The 21,182-nt window shown below is 36.0% G+C and overlaps 1 protein-coding gene across 1 annotated transcript in view; it reads left to right on the top strand.

The window, feature by feature from the left end:
• Positions 1-21,182, top strand: part of LOC148943673 (uncharacterized) — a 271,511-nt gene that overhangs the window by 246,992 nt on the left and 3,337 nt on the right. Inside the window, exon 6 of the mRNA XM_089101193.1 lies at positions 13,336-13,510. Coding sequence (XP_088957319.1) covers positions 13,336-13,510 — 175 coding nt within the window. The remainder of the gene's footprint in view (positions 1-13,335; positions 13,511-21,182) is intronic.

Here is a 21,182-nt window from a genome sequence, read left to right on the forward strand (position 1 = left end):
CATTGATATCTCGACAAACAGATACTGATCCACTTCGGCGATCAGACCTATTTCTTCTTTGCTGATTTTAAGTATCAAGTCCATCACCAGATGAGGAGAGGAAAAATAATAACCTAAATCCAACCCAAATTCCTCGTAGATTTTATCCGTATTTTTGCACCCAATGTTCAGAAGAGTGAGTACGTCACTACCCAAGTATAGTTTACAGTAATCCCACCCATTTTTACAACCTACCTTTGCCCAAACCCTCTTAGCAAATTCATAGTCGCTAGTGGTGCACTCACTCTCAGTAAGAGAATTGTAAAAAGCTTTAATGGGTGGTAATGACACCTCATCTAGCCTCGAGGCAGAGTTGTAGTAATCATATGCATATATGCCCTACACGTTAATAAATCATACATTTCAACATCGGGGAAGCGCTGTTTAAGGAGGGGGAAGCTATCAAAATTATCGCTTTTCTGTACCTGAATAAGTGGACTTAAGGATTTGGGGAAAAAGCTGAAAGAGTCTAAAAAATGGATTTTATTCAGGCACGTGTTTCTCTTGTCAACAGTTTTCCACACGATTTCTAGCAGCAGTAGCTTCTCCAATGATTTAGGTATGATATTATATGAAAAAAACCTTCTATCCATGCGTTATCTACAACTCCTCCCTTGGCAATCCGGGCCAACGCCGGTAAAATAAACTTTAAGTCGTAATTGGAATTGTGTATAAAAACAAGTACGGAATATTGCTGTCTAACGTTTAAATTGCACGATTGGTGTGCAACCCCTCTAAAGTTACTCCCTCCCGATGTAATTTCCTGCCACAAATGATCATGGTCGATGAAATTCCTCTTTCCCCCATTCCCAACACCATCATCAAATTCACCTTTTGCAAACCCAACATATTTTACGATTTTTAATGGTCAATCTGTCATCTGGTGATAGGAGCATAGGATAGTTTGTGTAGGGAAGGCGTGAAATCGCAGCATTCACTGTTTTAATTAGACTGGTCAATGCCGAGCGCATGAAGTCTTCACCACCCAACGACTCAACTAAATCCAACACTTGCATGGTATTACTGTAATCTTGTTGCGCATGAGCGTAAGAGACCCCTATGGCTTCGTGTATTTTAACACGATTTGGATTTGACGAATAGTACACGTCTGTGAGTCTCGCTTCGCAGTCCAAAGCGATCTTATTGCTCTGTAGGAGAGTGTTCTGGAAATTCTTAAAATGTAAGATCGCTCTATCACCACTTACCGTTTCCACAGCCTGGTATCCATGACATTTACAGTGTTTAACGTGATGCTTTACCTTTAAATCACATCGAAATCGGGACAGGCATGTTGGACAGTAATAGCACACACCCCCATTCCCTTTTTTACCCTCACATAAAACCCTACTAATATCTGGAATTATATTGAAATATCCTATTGAATCAGGCTCTGTGGGTGGGGTGTAAAGAAGCCAAACCCAATGCTCCACTGACTCAATGGATGGAGCCCTCACTGGAAATAATACACCTTTTTCTTATCAGAACGCTGACCCTCCTCAAATTCTGTTTCATACTGCAACACCGTGACAATAATCTTTAAATATGCATTAGCCCGCTCAAAAATATCTAGTCCTTCTAATATCACGGGAAATTGACCATTTAAACAATTAAAATTTAATATGGGAAACTTTGACCCCTCTCTTTCATTAACTGCTAATTTATCCAACTTTTTTTTAGATGCATCCTTCAATAGGGGTGTATAGGCGGCAATTAAAAATACATACTTGAAACACTGTAGCCTCGCATCGAAACAGATTCGTTGTACCCCCTGACAGCCCTCTAAATCAGAATGATATTTTAAACTATAGAACCCTGCTCCTCCCCACCACCTCTTAAAACAAAGTCCTTTTTATATCTACAGATGTTAACGTTTAAACTCTCAATAAATAAGACCACCGACCCACTACCCCCGTCGTTATAATTATCCAATTTTGTTTGAATGCTACTTACCCAATATAAAAAAAACTCCTCATAATTAGATAAATGTGGGCGAATTGCTAACATCTCTCTATGCGAGTATTTTGAATAGAGCTCGCTGGTATTTTCGTTAACAAAAAATTTTTAGTGCTATTGATGCTTCTAAACTATCCCTCCCTCCCCACGGCCCAATCTGTTGTTCAAGAATGGCTCGAATCTTGTTAACATATAAATGAGTAATATCCAGGCGTATGTGTTATTATATCCCCTGACACTAAAGAGTTGAAAGGGTCACCAAATTTTGCGCAGTAGACTTTTGTATGGTGCAAGGCAGAGTTAGAAAGAAAAAAATCTTTAAGTGTAAATGTTTATGGGGGTGCTGTTTCACTACTACTAGTACTATCGTTAACCTCAATTGTGGGGGGTAGCATATAATCGTCAATAGCACCACCCCTAGTCTGTTCAGTTGCATAAGTGGGCCCTGGTGTAAAATCACCTTATTCACTGGGTATGGCTTCCAGTGTATTTGGGGATAGCTGATCTAACCAGCCTGTATTGTCTTGTGACGGAATTTCTTTATGAGGACCCGGTTTAGATGCACTTCTACTACTATCACCTAAATACTCATTCATAAATCTATTTGATCATTCCGGGTCCTCCACCATATCTGTGTCACAAATTAAGTTATCTAGACTGGCCATGTCCCAAAAATAGTCATTTAGAAAATCTCTGTAAACTCCACTGATGGTGCAATGGTTTTCGCAGGTTCACTACAAATAGGTGTTTCTTGAGCTGATGGCGGTGCTAATTCATTGTTCCTAATCTATAAGAAACAGGGTTTATTTTCCATGTGAAATATCCGTTATTTTATAAAGTTGAAAGACTATGCCAATTTTTCACCCTCTCAAAACTTAATTTCCTCCTAGCATTATATTGGCTAAGTACTTGCCACCCTTCACCCAACTAAAGTAGCCAAATCGAGCCTAATAAATTTTATATTTCACCATCTTTATGATATTAATTTCACTGAAAATAATTGAGCAGAAAAAAGCCCGATACATAATTACTAGTTGGTATGGCACACACAACGTGACCTTTGACTAATAGCAATAAAATAAAGTACGATAAAAAAAATATCTGTCAAGGAGCTGCCAATATCTCAGTAAGAAGCGATAACCTATTTCTCATGAAGTATTTCAATACAGTTCTACTCACGTGTTTACCAGGTACTAAATAAGTACCAAAAGTCATGTAGCAAAGTTAAGGCACTATGCGATTAAGGTATTTTTTTCCCTCTCTTTTTTTCCCATCCCCCACCCTTTTCTTCAACACCCCTACTCCTTTTTTTACTATGTGAAATTGTGAGTGCATTATAAAGTTGAAAAGTATCTGATCAATGGGGGTTACCTTAGAAATTACAGGTAGGTCGTTAGAAGTTATCTGTCCATCTGAAGCTCGCGCAAAGCGGATTACACTATCCCTCCTCAAGTCCAAGAATCTGATTAGGTCCGTGTCGGTGCTAACAAGCCCGGCATCCAACTTCGCCCGCTTTTGGCCGGGGGTTTGATTACCAGTGTCCTAGAATAAAAATTAATTTCAGTTTTTTCACTAGGTAACTTATATGCATAGAGGCGTAAATTCCAATCTACTTAAACACAGAGAAAAAAGGAGAAGCGGCAGTCCTACACGGAGGCTAAACCAGATATATTTTTAACACGATGCATGAAACAAATAGCACAATTTGATTATTTACTTCATCTATTATTTATTCAGAATATTAATGGGGAGGGCTGTTCACCGCCTCTACAATAGCATAACATATATATGCCCTCCAGGTGAAAACCAGTATTTATAGAAAAAGATCATCTTTGAATATACGATAAGAGGAAGTTTAATTTTGACTATTGAACCAGGAAAAAAATGTTCTAGTGATAAATGAATGAACATGGTAAAGAGTGCACCGTCTGTAGTAATATGTGACTGTCCTTGGTAAGCCAATGTACCGGTTAAACTACACTAATATCCATGCCCCAGGCATAGGATCAGCACAGTATATTCTTGTATTCCTTATACCTCTATGATTGGCCCCGAAAATGGGTGTTGGTACTGAAACACGTCTGCGTGCATTACACAAACTCATCCCTGAATATCTAGTTCCAAATATAACGTGTTTGCTCGCTTTATAGGTCCATAATATAGAGAGATTGGTCACGTTATACCATCTAGTTTCGGATTGCTTACATGATTACTACTTAACATTACCCTCAACTCCCATTACTTAAGTCAAAGTCCTCTATAATATAGCAAATTCCGCACAATTGCGTCATCCTTATTACATAGCAACCAAATTTAAATGTTCCCTAACACCTACATTTCTTACTTTCCATTTTTCTAATACTGCAGCAAGATTGAGTTATTTATATTACATAGGTAAAAATTGTCGTAACACCTTTTCATGGAAACATGGCAAGCGCTTGAACCCGGGATGCGCTTGAAACCTTCCTATGAGCCTTTCAGAAACCAAGGTCTTATATAAATCCTTTGGGAATCTGCTCCGGGCCTTCCAGAAAACCTATGAGGATCTGCAATGGGCCTTCTAGAAAGCAGAGTGGCCCCAGTACTGTTTAGTCGCCGCATATTTTTCTGTTCTTCAATTTCGTTCTTGACTCGTTGTAATTGTCTATTTCGCAACTATTCTACATACGTTTTTTTTCATTTATCATTGCTTCAGACGTTTTTTCAGTGCCCTTTGCTTTAAGTAGTCGGATTGATCTTATCACTTCTGGTGGTCAAAGTTGTCCATTTTCAACCATGCATTTACATTTTTCTGGTCGTTCTCTTGATCTTGTGTTATTTGATGGTCCAGTTTGTTCATTGTTTTCTTATGTTTTTAGTCCTATTCTGTAGTTTTGTTGTCCTCCTTTTGAGCTTACTCTAATTTACGCTATTGTCCTCTAAATATTATGAAATTTCTGAAAGTGCCTTTTGAAATTTACATAGCCAAATATGAATACATAAATTTACATATTTTTAAGTTTTGGCTCTGTAATTTCTTCTAAAGCTGTTTGAAAATCTAATTTCATTACTTCTTGACTTTCAATCAGCATAATTGCTAAACTATTTAATAAATCCTGGTTCATTGTTGATATGTGATAGTTTTTTATTGGTTTTAGCCTGGAAAATGATTAATCTCCAGAAGCAATCCTTATTCTATTGTAATTGTTAAGAATATTTCACAATTTCGAAATAGTTGTTCAATTTGATGGCAGCACGGGGCCCTTTCAAACGCGGAGCCCGAGTGAGCCCAATCGTTCCAATCGCCCTTTTTTCGGCTCTGTCTGTACTGTGACAAAATATTTGGCTCCTCGTGAATTGAGGGTATTTGCACAGGAAGTCAGTCATTATACCTTTGCACAGGAGATTTTATTCTCGTCCCAAAGAAAGACAAATTAGTATTTTAATGTGCATTCTTCTATCCTATTACGGCTTCTAAAAAACTTTGTAAGCTTTATTACTGAGCTGGAGGGAAGGTATTCTAATCGTACCAATCAAATTAGTTTTCTGCATGGTATCAGGTGCATAGAAATTGTGTCAGAAGTTGCAATTGCAATGATTGATGCCTACGCTTCAAGTTTTCAAATCATCAACGGTAGATACGACATTAAACTTTCATTTCCTTATTGATACAACTATTCTATTCCGAGCTTTAAAAGGAGGGTGCCAGTCCCTCAATTGTGAAAATTACACCACTAAGAAATATTTACTCGACTCATAACACCTATATTAAGATTCTTCAATTCATTCAGTGTTCCCCTTTTGCCCAAAAAAGTCACCTGCTCTCAAAGGAGCCAGGCATTATTTTTCCTACCCTGAATAAAACAGTTTTTTTTGGGAAGAAGCGAAGAAATCTCCAATATCTTGCATTTCTTATGGAACCAATATATTTTTCGGGTTCATATACTGATGATTTTCTTAACCTGAGTTGTACAGTTAATTTTTTTTCAGAAATTGCCTCTGTCCCTTCCAATGTATTCTCTACAAATTTTTCACAAGCTCAATTACTACTAATAGAAAATTCTTCTTTGAATTGGCATGACGATTATTCATAACAGCTATATCAGTCTGTGTATTCCTGCAGTTTTATTTGTGCATTGCCTCATTCATATCCCATTTGTGATGCCCTTGTGAATATTGTTGTTAACATAATAAAACAAAAAAGTGCTCCGCCTTTTTCCGTTCGCCAAACAGTTGTTCCACCAATGACCATGGACACAAAACATTGGATTTATAAAGAAATACAAAATGGTAAAAACAGGTTACCCTTGGGGCAGTGCTCTTGTTTGAATCATAAATGAGGTATTGATCTTATTTTTAAACATAGGCAGCACAATAGCGCTGCCTAAGTAAAGAACGATGTTAGCACAATGTTTTATTATTTTTTTTTCTTTGGTTTTGGCCAGGGCACTTTGTATTGAAGGAGTTGTCGTAGAAACTTCGAAAAGAGCTCAATCGATTGGAAATTGGAACGGCTAGTGCCCTTTTTAATAGTCGAAAGTGATTGGAAGGCAACTTAAACCCCTTGCATGCCCACCATATCCCGAAACACATCCAATAAAAATTTTTAGATAGCCATTTTGTTCAACGTGGTTGATTTCCAGATAGAAATTATGTTTTTGAGGAGGACACTCCCCCTACAGCTCTTATGGCAAGGGTTTTAAGTTTTACCCTGGGGGCATATAAGGTTTTCATAGAAAGATTTATTGACGAAACTTCAAAAACGGCTCATTCGATTGGAAATTCAAAGGGCTAGCGCCCTTTTTAATAGTCAAAGTGATTGGAGGGCAACTAAAACCCCTCTCACGCCCACATTTTCCCCAAACATATCCAATCAAAATTCCAATATGGCCATATTGTTTAAAGTAGTTAAAGGTTCTGGAACTTATGTCTATCAGGATGATAATCTCCCCCCACAGTCCTCAGGGCAAGGGTTGTAAGTTATGTCCTGGGGGGATATAAGGTTTTTATTGAAAGCTTTTTCATAGAAACTTCAAAAATGGCTCATTTAATTGGAAATTCAAAGGGCTAGTGCCCTTTTTAATAGTCAAAAGTGATTGGAAGGTATCCAACACCCCTTCCGCTCCCATCATTTCCCCAAACTCATCCAATCGAAATTTTGAGATAGCCATTTTGTTCAACGCAGTTGAAAGTTCTGAAATTATATCTTTGAGGAGGTCTCCCAAACGTCATCAGGGCTAGGGTTATAAGTTACGCCCTGGGTGCATATAAGGTTTTCATTGAAAGATTTGGCATAGAAACTTGAAAAGGGGCTCATTCGATTGAAAATTCAAAGGGCTAGTGTCCTTTTTAACATTCAAAAGTGATTGGAGGGCCACTAACCACCCTTTCACGTCAATTTCCCCAAACACATCCAGTCAAAATTTTTAGATGGCCATTTTGCTCAACGTAGTTGAAAGTTTGGGCCATTAGGTCTTTAAGGATGACACCCCCCCCCCCACAGCCCTCAGTGCAAGGGTTGTAAATTATGCCCTAGGGCCATATAAGGTTCTGAGAGAAAATGTTTTTGTAGAAACTTCAAAAGAGCTAATTCGATTGGAAATTAAAATGGCTAGTGCCGTTTTTAATAGTTGAAAATAATTGGAGGGCAATTAACCCCTCTCACGCCCACCATTTTACCAAACAAATACAATCAAAATTTTAAGATAGCTATTTTGTTCAACGTAGTTGAAAGTTCTGGAATTTAGGTCTTTGAGGCTGACACTCCCCCCAAAGCCCTCAGGGCTAAGGTTGGATATATATATATATATATATATATATATATATATATATATATATATATATATATATATATATATATATATATATATATATATATATATATATATATATATATATATATATATATATATATATATATATATATTTATATATGTATATATATATATATATATATATATATATATATATATATATATATATATATATATATATATATATATATATATATATATATATATATATATATATATATATATATATATATATATATATATATATATCGAGGCATGTTTTTTCAGTAAGTACTGTTTTACGATTACGAATACAGCTACATGTGCTAGCGGTCGCCGCTGCTGCATGCATCGTGCTGAGTTACCTACATCTCTTGTCTACGCAGTGACGCCATTACAGTCTGATGTTTAATTGTACACGTTGGTTACTGAGTGTTTAAGATGCCTCCGACAATCGTGAGTCCCGCCGATGGAAGTACGGGCGGTTATACGATTTCTTAGTGCTAAAGGCGTAAAACCGATCGATATTCATCGTGAGATCTGTGAAGTTAACGGACAAAACATTATGAGCGATGGAATGGTAAGGAAATGGGTGAGAATCAAAACAACAATCCATGGAATGGCGACATTCATCATCACCCAAAAAAGTAAAATTTCCCGGGCAGAAATTGTTTGCTTAAATTTCACTTTTTTGGGTGACGATGAATGACGCCATTCCATGGATTGTTGTTTTGATTCTCACCCATTTCCTTACCATTCCATCACTCATAATGTTTTGTCCGTAAACTTCACAGATCTCACGATGAATATCAATCGGTTTTACGCCTTTAGCACTAAGAAATTGTATAACCGCCTGTACTTCACAATCGGCAGGACTCACAATTGTCAGAGGCATCTTAAACACTCAGTAAACAACGTATACAATTAAAAATCAGACTGTAATGGCGTCAGTGCGTAGACAAGAGATGTAGGTAACCAGCGTGCATGCGCAGAACGGCGACCGTAGCACTGTGGCGGCGTAATCGTAAAACGGTACTTACTTAAAAAACATACCTCGTATATATATATAGATATATATATATATATATATATATATATATATATATATATATATATATATATATATGTACAAACAACTCCTCTCATTTGATCTTCCATCAGTGGTCCAATTACCCTGGAACAATTATTTTGGCAGAAACCTTCTCAAAATGCCTTTGAAACCAACTTGAGGCTTCGAAACCTATTTTTAATTCCTAAAAACATCTAATAATAACATTGCACTACTAATTACCAATTTTCCTGTATGTATTGGAATAAATTAATTTAAAATTAGTTTCTTCAAAATTAGTGTTCCAACGTTGAAGCCAAGTTTCGCGTTCAAGAGAGATCTAACTTGTCTACCCGTGAAAAAAAACTAATGTCGCTTATGTTTATACCGGTTTATACATTCTTTGGAGCGTTCGCACCTCGGTCCGGGTTTTTATAATGGGTGAGATAGGGAAAGATCCTACTGCTATTATATATGCTGTGCCCCAGGGCAAAGGTTGTGGGTTATGTTCTGGGGGCATATAAGGTTTTTATAGATAGCTTTATCGTAGAAACTTCAAAAGGAGCTCATTCAGTGGGAAACTGAGAGGGCTAATGCCCTTTTTAATAGGCGAAAGTGATTGAGAGGGTAATTAACCCCCCTCTCACACCCACAATTTACCCAAACACATTCAATCAAAATTTTCAGATAGCCATTTGGTTCTAAGTGGTAGAAAATTTTGGTGTTTAGGTTTTGAGGATGACACTCACCCCAGAGCCCTCAGGGATAAGGTTGTAAGTTATACCCTGGGGGTATTATAATGCTTCTATTGAAAGCCTTGTCGTAGAATCTTTAAAAAGGGCTCGTTCAATTGGAAATTCAAAGGGCTAGTGCCCTTTTTAATAGTCCGATGTGATTGGAGGGCAACTAACCCTCTCACGCGGACCTTTTCCCCAAACGCATCCAATCAAAATTTTTAGATAGTCATTTTGTTAAACGTATGTTGAAATTTCTTGAAATTAGGTCTTTGAGGATGACAACCCCCTCACAGTCCTCGGGGCAAGGGTTTTAAGTTATGCCCTGGGAGCATATAAGGTTTTCTATAGTAGAAACTTCAAAAAAGGCTCATTTGATTGGAAATTGGAATGACTAGTGCCCTTTTTAATAGTCGAACGTGATTGGAGGGCAATTAACCCCCTCTCTCGTCCACCTTTTTCCCAAATAGATCCAATTAAAATTTTGAGATATCCATTTTGTTCAACGTAGTTGAAAGTTCTGGAAATCAGGTCTTTGAGAATGACAACCCCCTCACAGCCCTCTGGACAAGGGTTACAAGTTATGCTCTGGGGGCATATAAGGTTTTTATAGAATGTGTTGTCGTAGAAACTTCAAAAAGGGCTCATTCGATTGGAAATTGAAATGACTAGTGCCCTTTTTAACAGTCGAAAGTGATTGGATGGCAACAAACACCCCTTCCAAGCCCATCATTTCCCATAACACATACAATCAAAATTTTGAGATATTTATTTTGTTCAACACAGTTGAAAGTTCTCTAAATTATGTCTTTGAGCAGGACACTCCCCCACAGTCTTCAGGGCAAGGGCTAAAAGTTATGCCCTGGGGGCATATAAGGTTTTTATTGAAAGCTTTGTCGTGGAAACTTGGAAAAGGGCTTATTCAATTGGAAATTCAAAGGAATATTATCTTTTTTAATAGACGAAAGTGATTGGAGGGTCATTAACCCCCCTCTCATGCCCACCAGTTCCCCAAACACATCCAATCCAAGTTTTGAGATAGCCATTTTGTTCAACGTAGTTCAAAGCTTCTGGAAATTATGTATTTGAGGATGACAAACCCCCCAGAGCCCTCAAGGTAAAGGTTATAAGTTATGCCCTGGGGGCATTTAATGTTTGTATAGATAGCGTTGTCGTAGAAATTTCAAACGGGGCTCATTCAATTGTAAGTTGAGAGGGCTAGTGCCCTTTTTAATAGTCGAAAGTGATTGGAGAGTAACTAACCCCCTCTCACGCCCACCACTTCCCCAAACACATCCAATAAAAATTTTAAGATAGCCATATTGTGGAACATAGTTGAAAGTTCTCGAAATTAGGTCCTTGAGGATGACATCGCCCTCCCCCACAGCCTTCAGGGTTAAGGTTGTAAGTTATGCCCTGGGGGCATATAATGTTTTCATAGAAAGTGTTGTTATAAAAATTTCAAAAAGGGCTCATTCGATTGGAAATTGAAAGGGCTATGGTCCTTTCATTTGGAATGGATGGTTTTTTAACTTCAGAAGAGGCTCAGTCTTCTTCCCAGAAAAAGACTATGTCAATATTAAACAAATAGGAATTAATCAAAAAAATTTTTTGCACAAAACAAGTTAGCCAAAAATGAACCAAAAATGAACAAAAATAGTATCAAATAATTTAGCAAGCATAGAACTACGACAAATCCGTATCAATAAATTAATGAAACACAAAAAAAAAAAAAATTAAATAAGTTAAACTCAAAACGAGCAGAAATTAATCTGAGTAGGGTTTTAAACCCAATGTGTTCTAAAAACCAGAATATAGTTTGTACATTACTGTAAAAAAATTTTTTAATGTTTTCACTTTTGTAACTTTAAGAAATCAAAAATTAATTAATATTTTAAGGAATAAATAGCAGCATATGTATATTAAACTGACAATGCACATTTTTTCAGTAAATTCATTTGAATTTTTTTAAGTAAAATATATAATTATATAAAATTGTATTCTGGCTTTTAGAAAGCATAGGGTTTAGAACCCTACTCAGATTAATTTCTGCTCGTTTTGAGTTGAGTTATTTTAATTTCTGTTTGTTTTGGGTTTCATTTATTTATTGATACCGATTTGAGGTACTTTTATGCTTGGTAAATTATTTGATTCTATTTTTGTTCATTTTTGGTTTAATGGAGTTCTTTACTTTTTTTGAAAAACTTATTTTATGCAAAAAGTTTTTAAGATTTCATGTGGGTCTTCACGCACTTTTTGTATTTGCAGAGGTACTTCTACTTAAAACATATTACTTGCTTAGTAATTTTAGCCAGTACATGAAACTGGCTGCCATCTCTTAAAAGTTACAGTATCTCTCTAATTATAAATTATATAGCCAAAATTTAAGCGTTGTGTCACCAGAGTGAGTCCTACGTACTGAAATTAGTAATTCTATTTAAATTATTTTCTCTTCAATCTACATTTAATTTCCCTCTCCTAAAAAAAAAAAAAATATATTAAGGGAGCATCATTTCTTTATGGGCAGGATGATTCAATGCAAATAGTGTTACGATTTAAGTCGAATCTGAATAATTTTTTAGTTGATTCTGCTGTTGTGGCTAATTTTATCTGAATGTATTTAGATACGTTAAACTAATTTTACGTGCCGTATTACCAAAGTCCTCTTTATACAGCCATGCAGTCAAAATTACAATATTCTTTATTTTGTAGGTAACGATCACAGTGGCATTAATTAGGGGAAGATTTTGGAGGGGGAGTGTGTCCCACATAGATTTTCTCCACTTCGGTGTAAAATTTGCCTGTTTTCGTGTTTTTAATTTAAATTTGAAAAAATAATCAAATTTACCCCTCCTCTATATCTTTATCCCTTTTCTATATCTTGACACATTTGGTCACCACTCCCTAAGGTTTTGTGAATTGTCGGCACTGGACGGTGATATGATAAGAATTTGCGATTTATTCAAAGACTGTAAAGTCAATGCTTAGAATTTCGACTTACATCGAAGTGGACTGTTGTGCCCGTAACAGAAGGATATATCTATTGTTTTTTTTTATTATTAATCTGGAAATAAAATACAAATCCTCTAGCAGAGCATTTAGTCGCGTGTATAGAGGCAAATTTACTTCATAGAGAACAATGGAACAGGGCATGACTGGAACTAAAGTCTTAAACCGTCTCTTGATAAAAAAAAAAAAAAAAAAAAAAAAAAAAAAAAAAAAAAGCTATTTTAGGGCGTTCTATACCATAATTCAGTGTGTTTTTTCTCACTTAAACTCTCGAACAAAAACTGCTTTTACGATAAGTGTAATTTCCACCCTATCGAAAAATGTTAGATATGCCATTTTCTGTCAGACCCAAAATATATTGTCAATAGTCTCTTGCGTCATCATGAGTACGTTTCGTTGTGTTTTATTGGTAATTTTAAAACTAAAAAATCATACAAGTTTAAAACTTCAAAATTTCCTTATACATTTGTCGTTCACCTTATTTTCATGTTTTTTTGCTACGTTTATGTATCTTTGTAGTTTTCATGAGAAAAAAATGATCGATTTAACCCCTTCTCTTGTCTCTCACTTGATCACCTAAAATCAATGAAAGCTCCCTCACGTGGAAAGCGTTCTTGGGTTACAGTCATTAAGGTCTTTTTCTGTGTCGGTTGCCAAGTATAGAATAACTTAACGGGTCACTAATTGCCGCCATAATGTTTTCAACTTCCAAGACCGAGCCTAATAAGCCTTTGCATGAGAAAATTGTGTTTACCCAGAGGCTATAAAGCTCATCTTTTAGGAAACGTCAAGCCAGAATGAGACAGTAAGCAGTATTCGTTTTACACCGCAAATAACTGATCGGGGGAAATTGATTAAATGCTCCGTCAGGCAACAAAATGAAACCATATTAGATCCGATGGACAGAATGAGCATCGAGTATCAATTAGAAACTACCCGATTATTATTCATTCATTGTAAGTAGTTTTAATTCTTGGATTGTATTAAATATTCATTGCGAAATTATAGGTTTCAGCAACAAACGAATAAATTTGATGTGTTAAATCTATAAGAAGTTTCTTTTAATTCTCTGCGCATGAGTGTGCCAGAATTTTCTAATTTTTGGATTATTCTGAATATTTTATTTTAAATTTTTAGATTGGTTCAAACTTGTTATTGCACGATTTATGGTTTTAGCATTGGGAAATTGAAATTGTTGTTAGATCTAGAAGGAATTGGACGACCATTTTGTCAGCCAGTCCTATTATTGCTCTTGCCCGTAATTTACCAGAGGAGATATATCGAGCAGTAGGCCATAATGAGTATTATCTTCACGTTACTTTTATAACTTTAATAAATAAAATAATATTAACATTTTGATTAATAAATATCAGTATTATGCATATTAAACTGACAATGCACATTCATTTGTATTTTTTCACTAAAGTGCAGATTATGTTCTCGCTTTGGGAAGGCACAGGGGTTTTGAGCCCTACTCATGATAATTTCTGCTCGTTTTGAGTTTGACTCGGTTATTTATTGTAATTTCTGTTTGATTTGGGTTCCATTTATTTATCGATGCTGATTTATGGTAGTTTCACGCTTGATAGATTATTTGATTATATTTTTGCTCATTTTTGATTTAATGGAGTTCTTTACTTTTCTTTGAAAAACTTATTTTGTTGAAAAAGTTTTTTTAATTAATTTCTGTTCGTTTTATATTGACATAGTCTTTTCAGGGAAAAAAATACTTTAAATATTTTCGCTTTTTTAAAACTTTATAGTTTGGCCTGCTATTTGTATGCTGGAGAAAATGTTTAAGCAATTTTTAACAACATACACCCTTTTAAAAATCTGGACACAAATAGTAGTGTTTAATTTAGTTTCATACCTCCTCTAGTTGACCTGAAATAGAAAACTTCATACCATTCGCGAAAAATCTGTTTACTTTCTTTGATAGCTCGGGGTACACTTACGCTATTTTGAAATGGCTAAATTTTAGGAGCAGAAGTAGCCCCGAAAGTTTGAACATAATACCCTCAGTCGTTCTTGGGATAATACTGAGATGCCTTATTGGAAATTAGCATTAAAACAGTGCATTTTGATTTAATCTTAACGCAACATTTAGTTTTTAAACATAATGGGCAAATAGGAGGGTGGGAGTGGAAGGGGGATTTTGACTATTAAAAAGGGCACTAGCCATTTTAATTTCAAATAGGATGAGCCCATTTTGAGTTAACCGACAACGCTTTCGTGAAAATACGAGGGCGTATAAACACCTTATTTGCCCCCAGGCCATAAATTACAACCCTTTCTCTGAGGGCTTTGAGGGGGTTGTCATCCTCAAAGACTTAATTTCCAGAACTTTCAACTACGTTAAACAAAATGGCTATCTAAAAATTTGGATTGGATGTGTTTGGGAAAATGGTCGGTGCGAGACGGGCGTTAGTGGTTCTCCAATCACTTTCAACTATTAAAAAAGGCACTATCCCTTCCAATTTCCAATCGAATGAACCCTTTTGAAGTTTCTACGACAACGCTTTCAATAAAAACCTTAAATGCCCCCAGGGCCTAGGTTACAATCCTTGCCTCATAACTTACAGCAATTGCTATCTCAAAATTTTGATTGGATATGCTTGGGGAAATGATGAAGGTGAGAGGGGGGTTAGTTGCCCTCCAATCACTTCCAACTATTAAAAAGGGATCTAGCCCTTTCAATTATTAAAAAGGGAACTATCCATTTGAAGTTTCTACGACAACGCTTTCTATAAAAACCTTATGTGCCCCAGGGCATAACTTACAACCCTTGCCCGAGGGCTGTGAGGGAGTTGTCATTCTCAAAGATATAATTTTCAGACCTTTCAACTACTTTGAACAAAGTAGCTATCTCAAAACTTTGATTGGATGTGTTTGAGGAAACGGTGGGCGTGAGAGGGGTGTTAGTTATCCTCCAATCACTTTCGATTATTAAAAAGGGCATAAGCCCTTCCAATTTCCAACCAAATGAGCCCTTTTTCAAGTTTCTATAACATCACTATCTATAAAAACCCTATTTGCCCCAAGGGCAAAACTTACAATCCTTGCCCCGAGGCCTCTGAGGGGGTTATCATCCTCAAAGGCCAAATTTCTAAAACTTTTAACTACGTTGAACAAAATGGCTATCTAAAAATTTTGATTGGATGTGTTTGGGGAAAAGCTGGGCGTTAGAGGGGGGTTAGTTGCCCTCAAATCACTTTCGATTATTAATAACGGCACTAGCCCTTTGAATATCCAATCAAATGAGCCCTTTTTTCAAGTTTCTACGACAAAGCTTTCAATGGAAACCTTATATTTCCCCAGGACATAACTTACAACCCTTACCCTGAGGACTGTGTGGGGAGTCATCCTCAAAGGTATAATTTGCGGACCTTTCACCTACTTTGAACAAAATGTCTATCTCGAAATTTTGTTTGGATGTGTTTGGATAAATAGTGGGCTTGGAAGGGGTGTTAGTTGCCTTCCAATCACTTTCGACTATTAAAAGGGCACTTGCCGTTTCAATTTCCAATCAAATTTTTGAAGTTTCTATGACAACGCTTTGTATGAAAACCTTATATGCCCCTAGGGCATAACTTACAACCCTTGCCCTGAGGGCTGTGGGGGGGGGGGTGTCATCCTCAAAGACCTAATTTCCAGAACTTTCAACTACGTTGAAGAAAAATGGCTATCTCTAAATTTTGATTGGATGTGTTAGGGGAAAAAGTGGACGTAAGAGGTGGGTTAGTTGGCCTCCAATCACTTTCGACTATTAAAAAGGGCACTAGCCCTGTGAATTTCCAATCAAATGGGTCTTTTTTGAAATTTTTATGACAACGCTTTCTATAAAAACCTTATCTGACCCCAGGGCATAACTTACAACCCTTGTCCTGAGAGTTGTGGGGGAGTGTCCTCCTCAAAAATATGATTTCTATCTGGAAATCAACTACGCTGAACAAAATGGCTATCTCAAAACTTTGATTAGATGTGTTTGGGGAAATGGTGGGCGTGGAAGGAGTGTTAGTTACCTTCAAATCACTTTCGACTATTACAAAGGGCACAAGCAACTCGAATTTCCAATTGAATAACCCCTTTTTTGAAGTTTCTGCGACAACTCCTTCGATACGAAGTGCTCTGGTTTAAAAAAAATAAATAATACATTATGCCAACATCGTTCTTTACTTAGGTAGTGCGATTGTGCTGCCTATGATCACCTCTTAAAACATTATCTGCATTCTTTCTTAATCTAATAATTAGAATCATGCTAATTAATTAGTTTCCTGCATAAATCAAGCTAATACCCTCCTAATTACCGAACTCACTCTGATCACTTCTTTTACAAATGAGTTTAATTAAATCTTTCTAAAATGATTTGGTGTGTCACCTTTTTCAAAAGTCGTATTCAGAACCTTCATTAATGAATCGCTTCGTGGACAGTATTACTAACGTTTACACAGTATTGCATTGCTGCACAACAGTTATTGGGTTATGCTGGAAGGTCAGTCGATAATTTGTGGGGGAGAGGGTGCCTTCAACCTCCAGGAGACATTTTCTAGGGCCAATTTTTTAATTCTTTGCTAGAGGTTATTCCGATCAATATGAAGAAAGGATTTAACCTTTGGCATCACCTCATTTGGGAAAAATGTATTTGGACTAGCCGTTAAATATGGATTCTAAGGGAAAAGTGGCTCTCCTTTAGTTGTAAACTTATTTTTAGTGTGAAATAAACATTACATTTAAATGATACTATTACGTGCCTTTGGGGATTACGTAATATGAGTATTGAGCACATTGAAATTGAAGGGCATTGTAGGTTAGTAGTTATGTAAATCTATTTATACGATAGTAATTTCTAGTTTTTTTTATTATTTGTTTGTAGCAATTGCTGAGTCACTGTCTCTTTTGGCAAATATCATATTAAATTTGCAAGAAAATCTGAAGAGGGTGAGTAGGCACTTCGAAAGAGCAATATATTTCTAACGAATCCTCCTGTAAAATACAGACATAACTTTCAAAAAGTTACTTGGGCATTTCAGTCCCCCTTTAGAAAAATGTTAAGATATCCGAAGATTTTTTTATAAAGTTAAATTTAGTATAAAGTCTAGAGCAGCTGATAAAGCACCTCCCCTCATGTTGTTTTATACAAAATATGATATTATAAACGATCAACATTATAAAAAAAAAACTTTTTCAAAGGAACGTAAAGAGCGACATGAAAGTTCAAAACGAATAGAATCTATACTGTATATAAAAAGGGGTTCTCCGCCCTTAAACTTTCACTTTTTGAAGGTAAAGTTTGACTTTTTTTTTAATTTCTAACCCGTCATAAAATACAAAAAAAAGTACACAGAGACGAAGTACATAGAGAAAACGACAAAAAAAGGAATAAGAGAAAGAAAAAAGAGACATCACAAGATTTATCAGAACAAATAATAAAGAACACCTATTAGACACTGAACAACTTTTACATACATACAACTTTAAACATCACTGTATAAGAAGAGAATACCATGGATGAAAACTGATTTTGCGATTTTGTTTCGAATTAAGTTCTGATAGAGCTGTTGCTGGGTCGACTATTTTATAATTTTATAGTCAATGGAGGTAAATGAAGTAAATATTTTGCAAATTTGAAATATGCTGAACGGAGTTTACGTTTATTTGTTTGTGAGAATATCTTTCAAAATGGTGCTGTGTAGTCTATAGAAAATATGGCAGTGCCCTTGAATTACGTAGTTTAACAAGGATTATTTGGTTGAAACGATTTTTATTTCGGACAACTAATGCATAAGACGCACTAAATTTTTTCATGGTGGGAAATCTACAGCAAACAAGTGTGCTTCAGGGATGGGCCAATAGGTATACCAAGAAAAACAAGTTTTTCAACTGGCACGTTCTAAAGAACGTGTCAGTTGGACTGATGGTGCGGGACCCGAATTACCCCAATTAAAAAGAAGACCCTCAGCTTTCTCATAATTAAATTCCAACACCAATTTAGAATATTCACTTTCGAGTATATTGAAGTTTTCTTCGATACGCTGTAATGACCTGCTAAGATTAAGGACATTATCCGCATAACAGACAATTGTCACGTTTGTTGTTGCCTCAATGCATTAGGATATGCCTTGTGATTGAGCGTTTAAGACACCGTTGTTTAAGAGCAGGTGAAGTGATAGTACCTTGACGCATACCTTTATAAACAGAAACAAAACTATTCAGTTCAGTCGGTAGGCAACTGGGATAAGAAAGTCTAATTCGTGAAGCCCGTGTCAGACGAGAAGAATTTGAAACCGGCAAGTTAAATGGATCTGCAATTTCACTGCGTACTTTAAGCCGAGAATATTAATTTCTCAAGGTAGGAATAACAGAGGTGAAAACCTCTTTTTGCCGTATGAAGGAGCTTGAATCCGTGTACCAATGAGCCAAATGCACGCCTAAAATCATGTGCTGCTAGAACAAGACCATCTTAGACCAGTTCAGCCTCCATTTGGATAATTAGCCACAACACTAAGGGCATCGACATGCCCTATTTTATTTTGAAAACCAAGATGGTATGGCGTTACGCCACATTCCAATTTTAACTCATCAACAAAAACAGTTTACAGCTGACATTTTACAGCTGAAATAGTTTACAGAACGTAGCAGGGATCGTTATAGGCCTAAGAGACGAACACTCTACGTTAGATTTGCCTTTCTTGGGGATAGGAGTGAGAACACCAATGCAAAAAGACGACAGTAATGTAGAAGTATCTAAAATCATCTGCATGAGCAATCCTAGCTATAATATGAGCAAAGGGGTTCAATGGATAACATGAGATGCACTAATATTATCTATACCAAGTGAAGCTTTCCGTTTCTGTTTATAGGCTGCCGTTATTATGGCTTGCCTTGTAGCAACATAGTGAGACTCCGGGTAAAAAGATAGAAATTCATCAAGTTCGGATTCATATTTAGACTCTAAAACTGGATCTGGTGCGTTGAATTCATTCGAAAAATGTGTTTTCCACTCAGATAGAAGGATATCAGACGCTTAGGGAGTAATCGAGGATGTGGTGTCTGGGGGAGCAAGGGATTTCCAAATGGAATTAGGTGAAGCAGAAACTCTAAATGAATCTGAATCAACAATGCCTGCACGGTGACGAGCTAGCTTGTTTGCAATTATTTTTGTATAGAGCCGAATATCATTCAAAACACCCGACCTAGGACGATCATTATTTTTCTAAATAAAAAACCAAAGCTTCGCACGGGAGCATGCTTCGGAGACCCTTGTGTTTTTGACCAATCGGGGACTTGAGCAGCGATGCATATTTTTCGAATTGGAACCGCTGCTTTTTTGGCACATCTTAAAGTATGGCAAATCTCACACAATAAAAATCAAGAGCAATTTGTTTCCCAGTTTCATCAATAGGGCAAGATTTTTGAAGACGACGGAAAGTGATGTGAATTTTTTTGCAAAATAGAATCATGAACATCTTGATATAGGAGCAAATGAATTTTATCCCGTCAATCTTTGAAAACCACTTAAGCTTGGGCGTATCTTGGTTCATTGATGTATGATGTTAAATCTAGTTTAAAAGACAGTGCTATTGAAAGGTTTTACGATAATTGGTAATTAGATATTACGGAAACATCAGAAATTGGGATATCAATCGAAGTAACCTCATGGTCTAGATTTGAAGTATGAGATGAAGTTGGAATGTATGTGAAATTTTCAGTTTTCGGTTGCACAATCAGCTCATCAGATTCTTAACAGTTCCAATAGGCTAAGCGTTGCTTCTGGAGATAGATCATTTTCCAGGCTAAAACCAATAAAAAACTATCACACATCAACATTGAACTAGGATATATTAAATAGTTTAGCAACTATGCTGATTATTTTAAAGACACAAGGAAATTAGATTTTCAAACAGTTTTAGAAGAAATTAAAGAACCAAAACTCAAAAATATGTAAATTTATTTATTCATATTCGGTTATCTGACTTTCAAAAGGCATTTTCAAAAGTTTCATAATATTTAGAGGACAATAACCTAAATTAGAGTAAGCTCATAATGAGGCAGAAAAAACTACAGAATAGGACTAAAACATAAGATTACAATGACCAAGCTGGACCATCAAATAGGAACAGATCAAGAGAACGACCTGACACTGTAAATGTATGGTTTAACATGAACAACTAAGACCATCAAAAGTGATAAGATCAATCCGAACAGGTAAGGCAAAGAGCATTGAAAAAATGTCTGAAGCAATGATAAATGAAAATGAAAATAAAAAGAATTTTGTATGTAGAATAGTTGCGAAAACAACAATTAGAACGAGTCAAGAACAAAATTGAAAAACAGAAAAATAAGCGGTTACAAAACATGCAACAATGAGGATCAGGACGAATCAAAAATGAAAATGAAGAACAAAGAAGTGCGTGGTAGAAGGTAAACGATAGTGAGAACAAGGATAGCGAGAATTTTTATTTAATAGAGTGGCTCACTTTATTTATATAAATAACTTAATTTTAATATTTTAAATCTTTTTAATTTCTTTCTAATTAATTTTCTACAAAGGGTAAAACAACTGATCTAGTTCTGTATTATTTCTTCTGGGTCTTTTTCTTTTTGTGTGTAAATTATATGAGAAAAGTT

The sequence above is a fragment of the Artemia sp. Qi Xiang Cuo genome, chromosome 15 (assembly GCF_049724085.1).
Source record: "Artemia sp. Qi Xiang Cuo chromosome 15, ASM4972408v1, whole genome shotgun sequence".
Taxonomy (NCBI): domain Eukaryota; kingdom Metazoa; phylum Arthropoda; class Branchiopoda; order Anostraca; family Artemiidae; genus Artemia; species Artemia sp. Qi Xiang Cuo.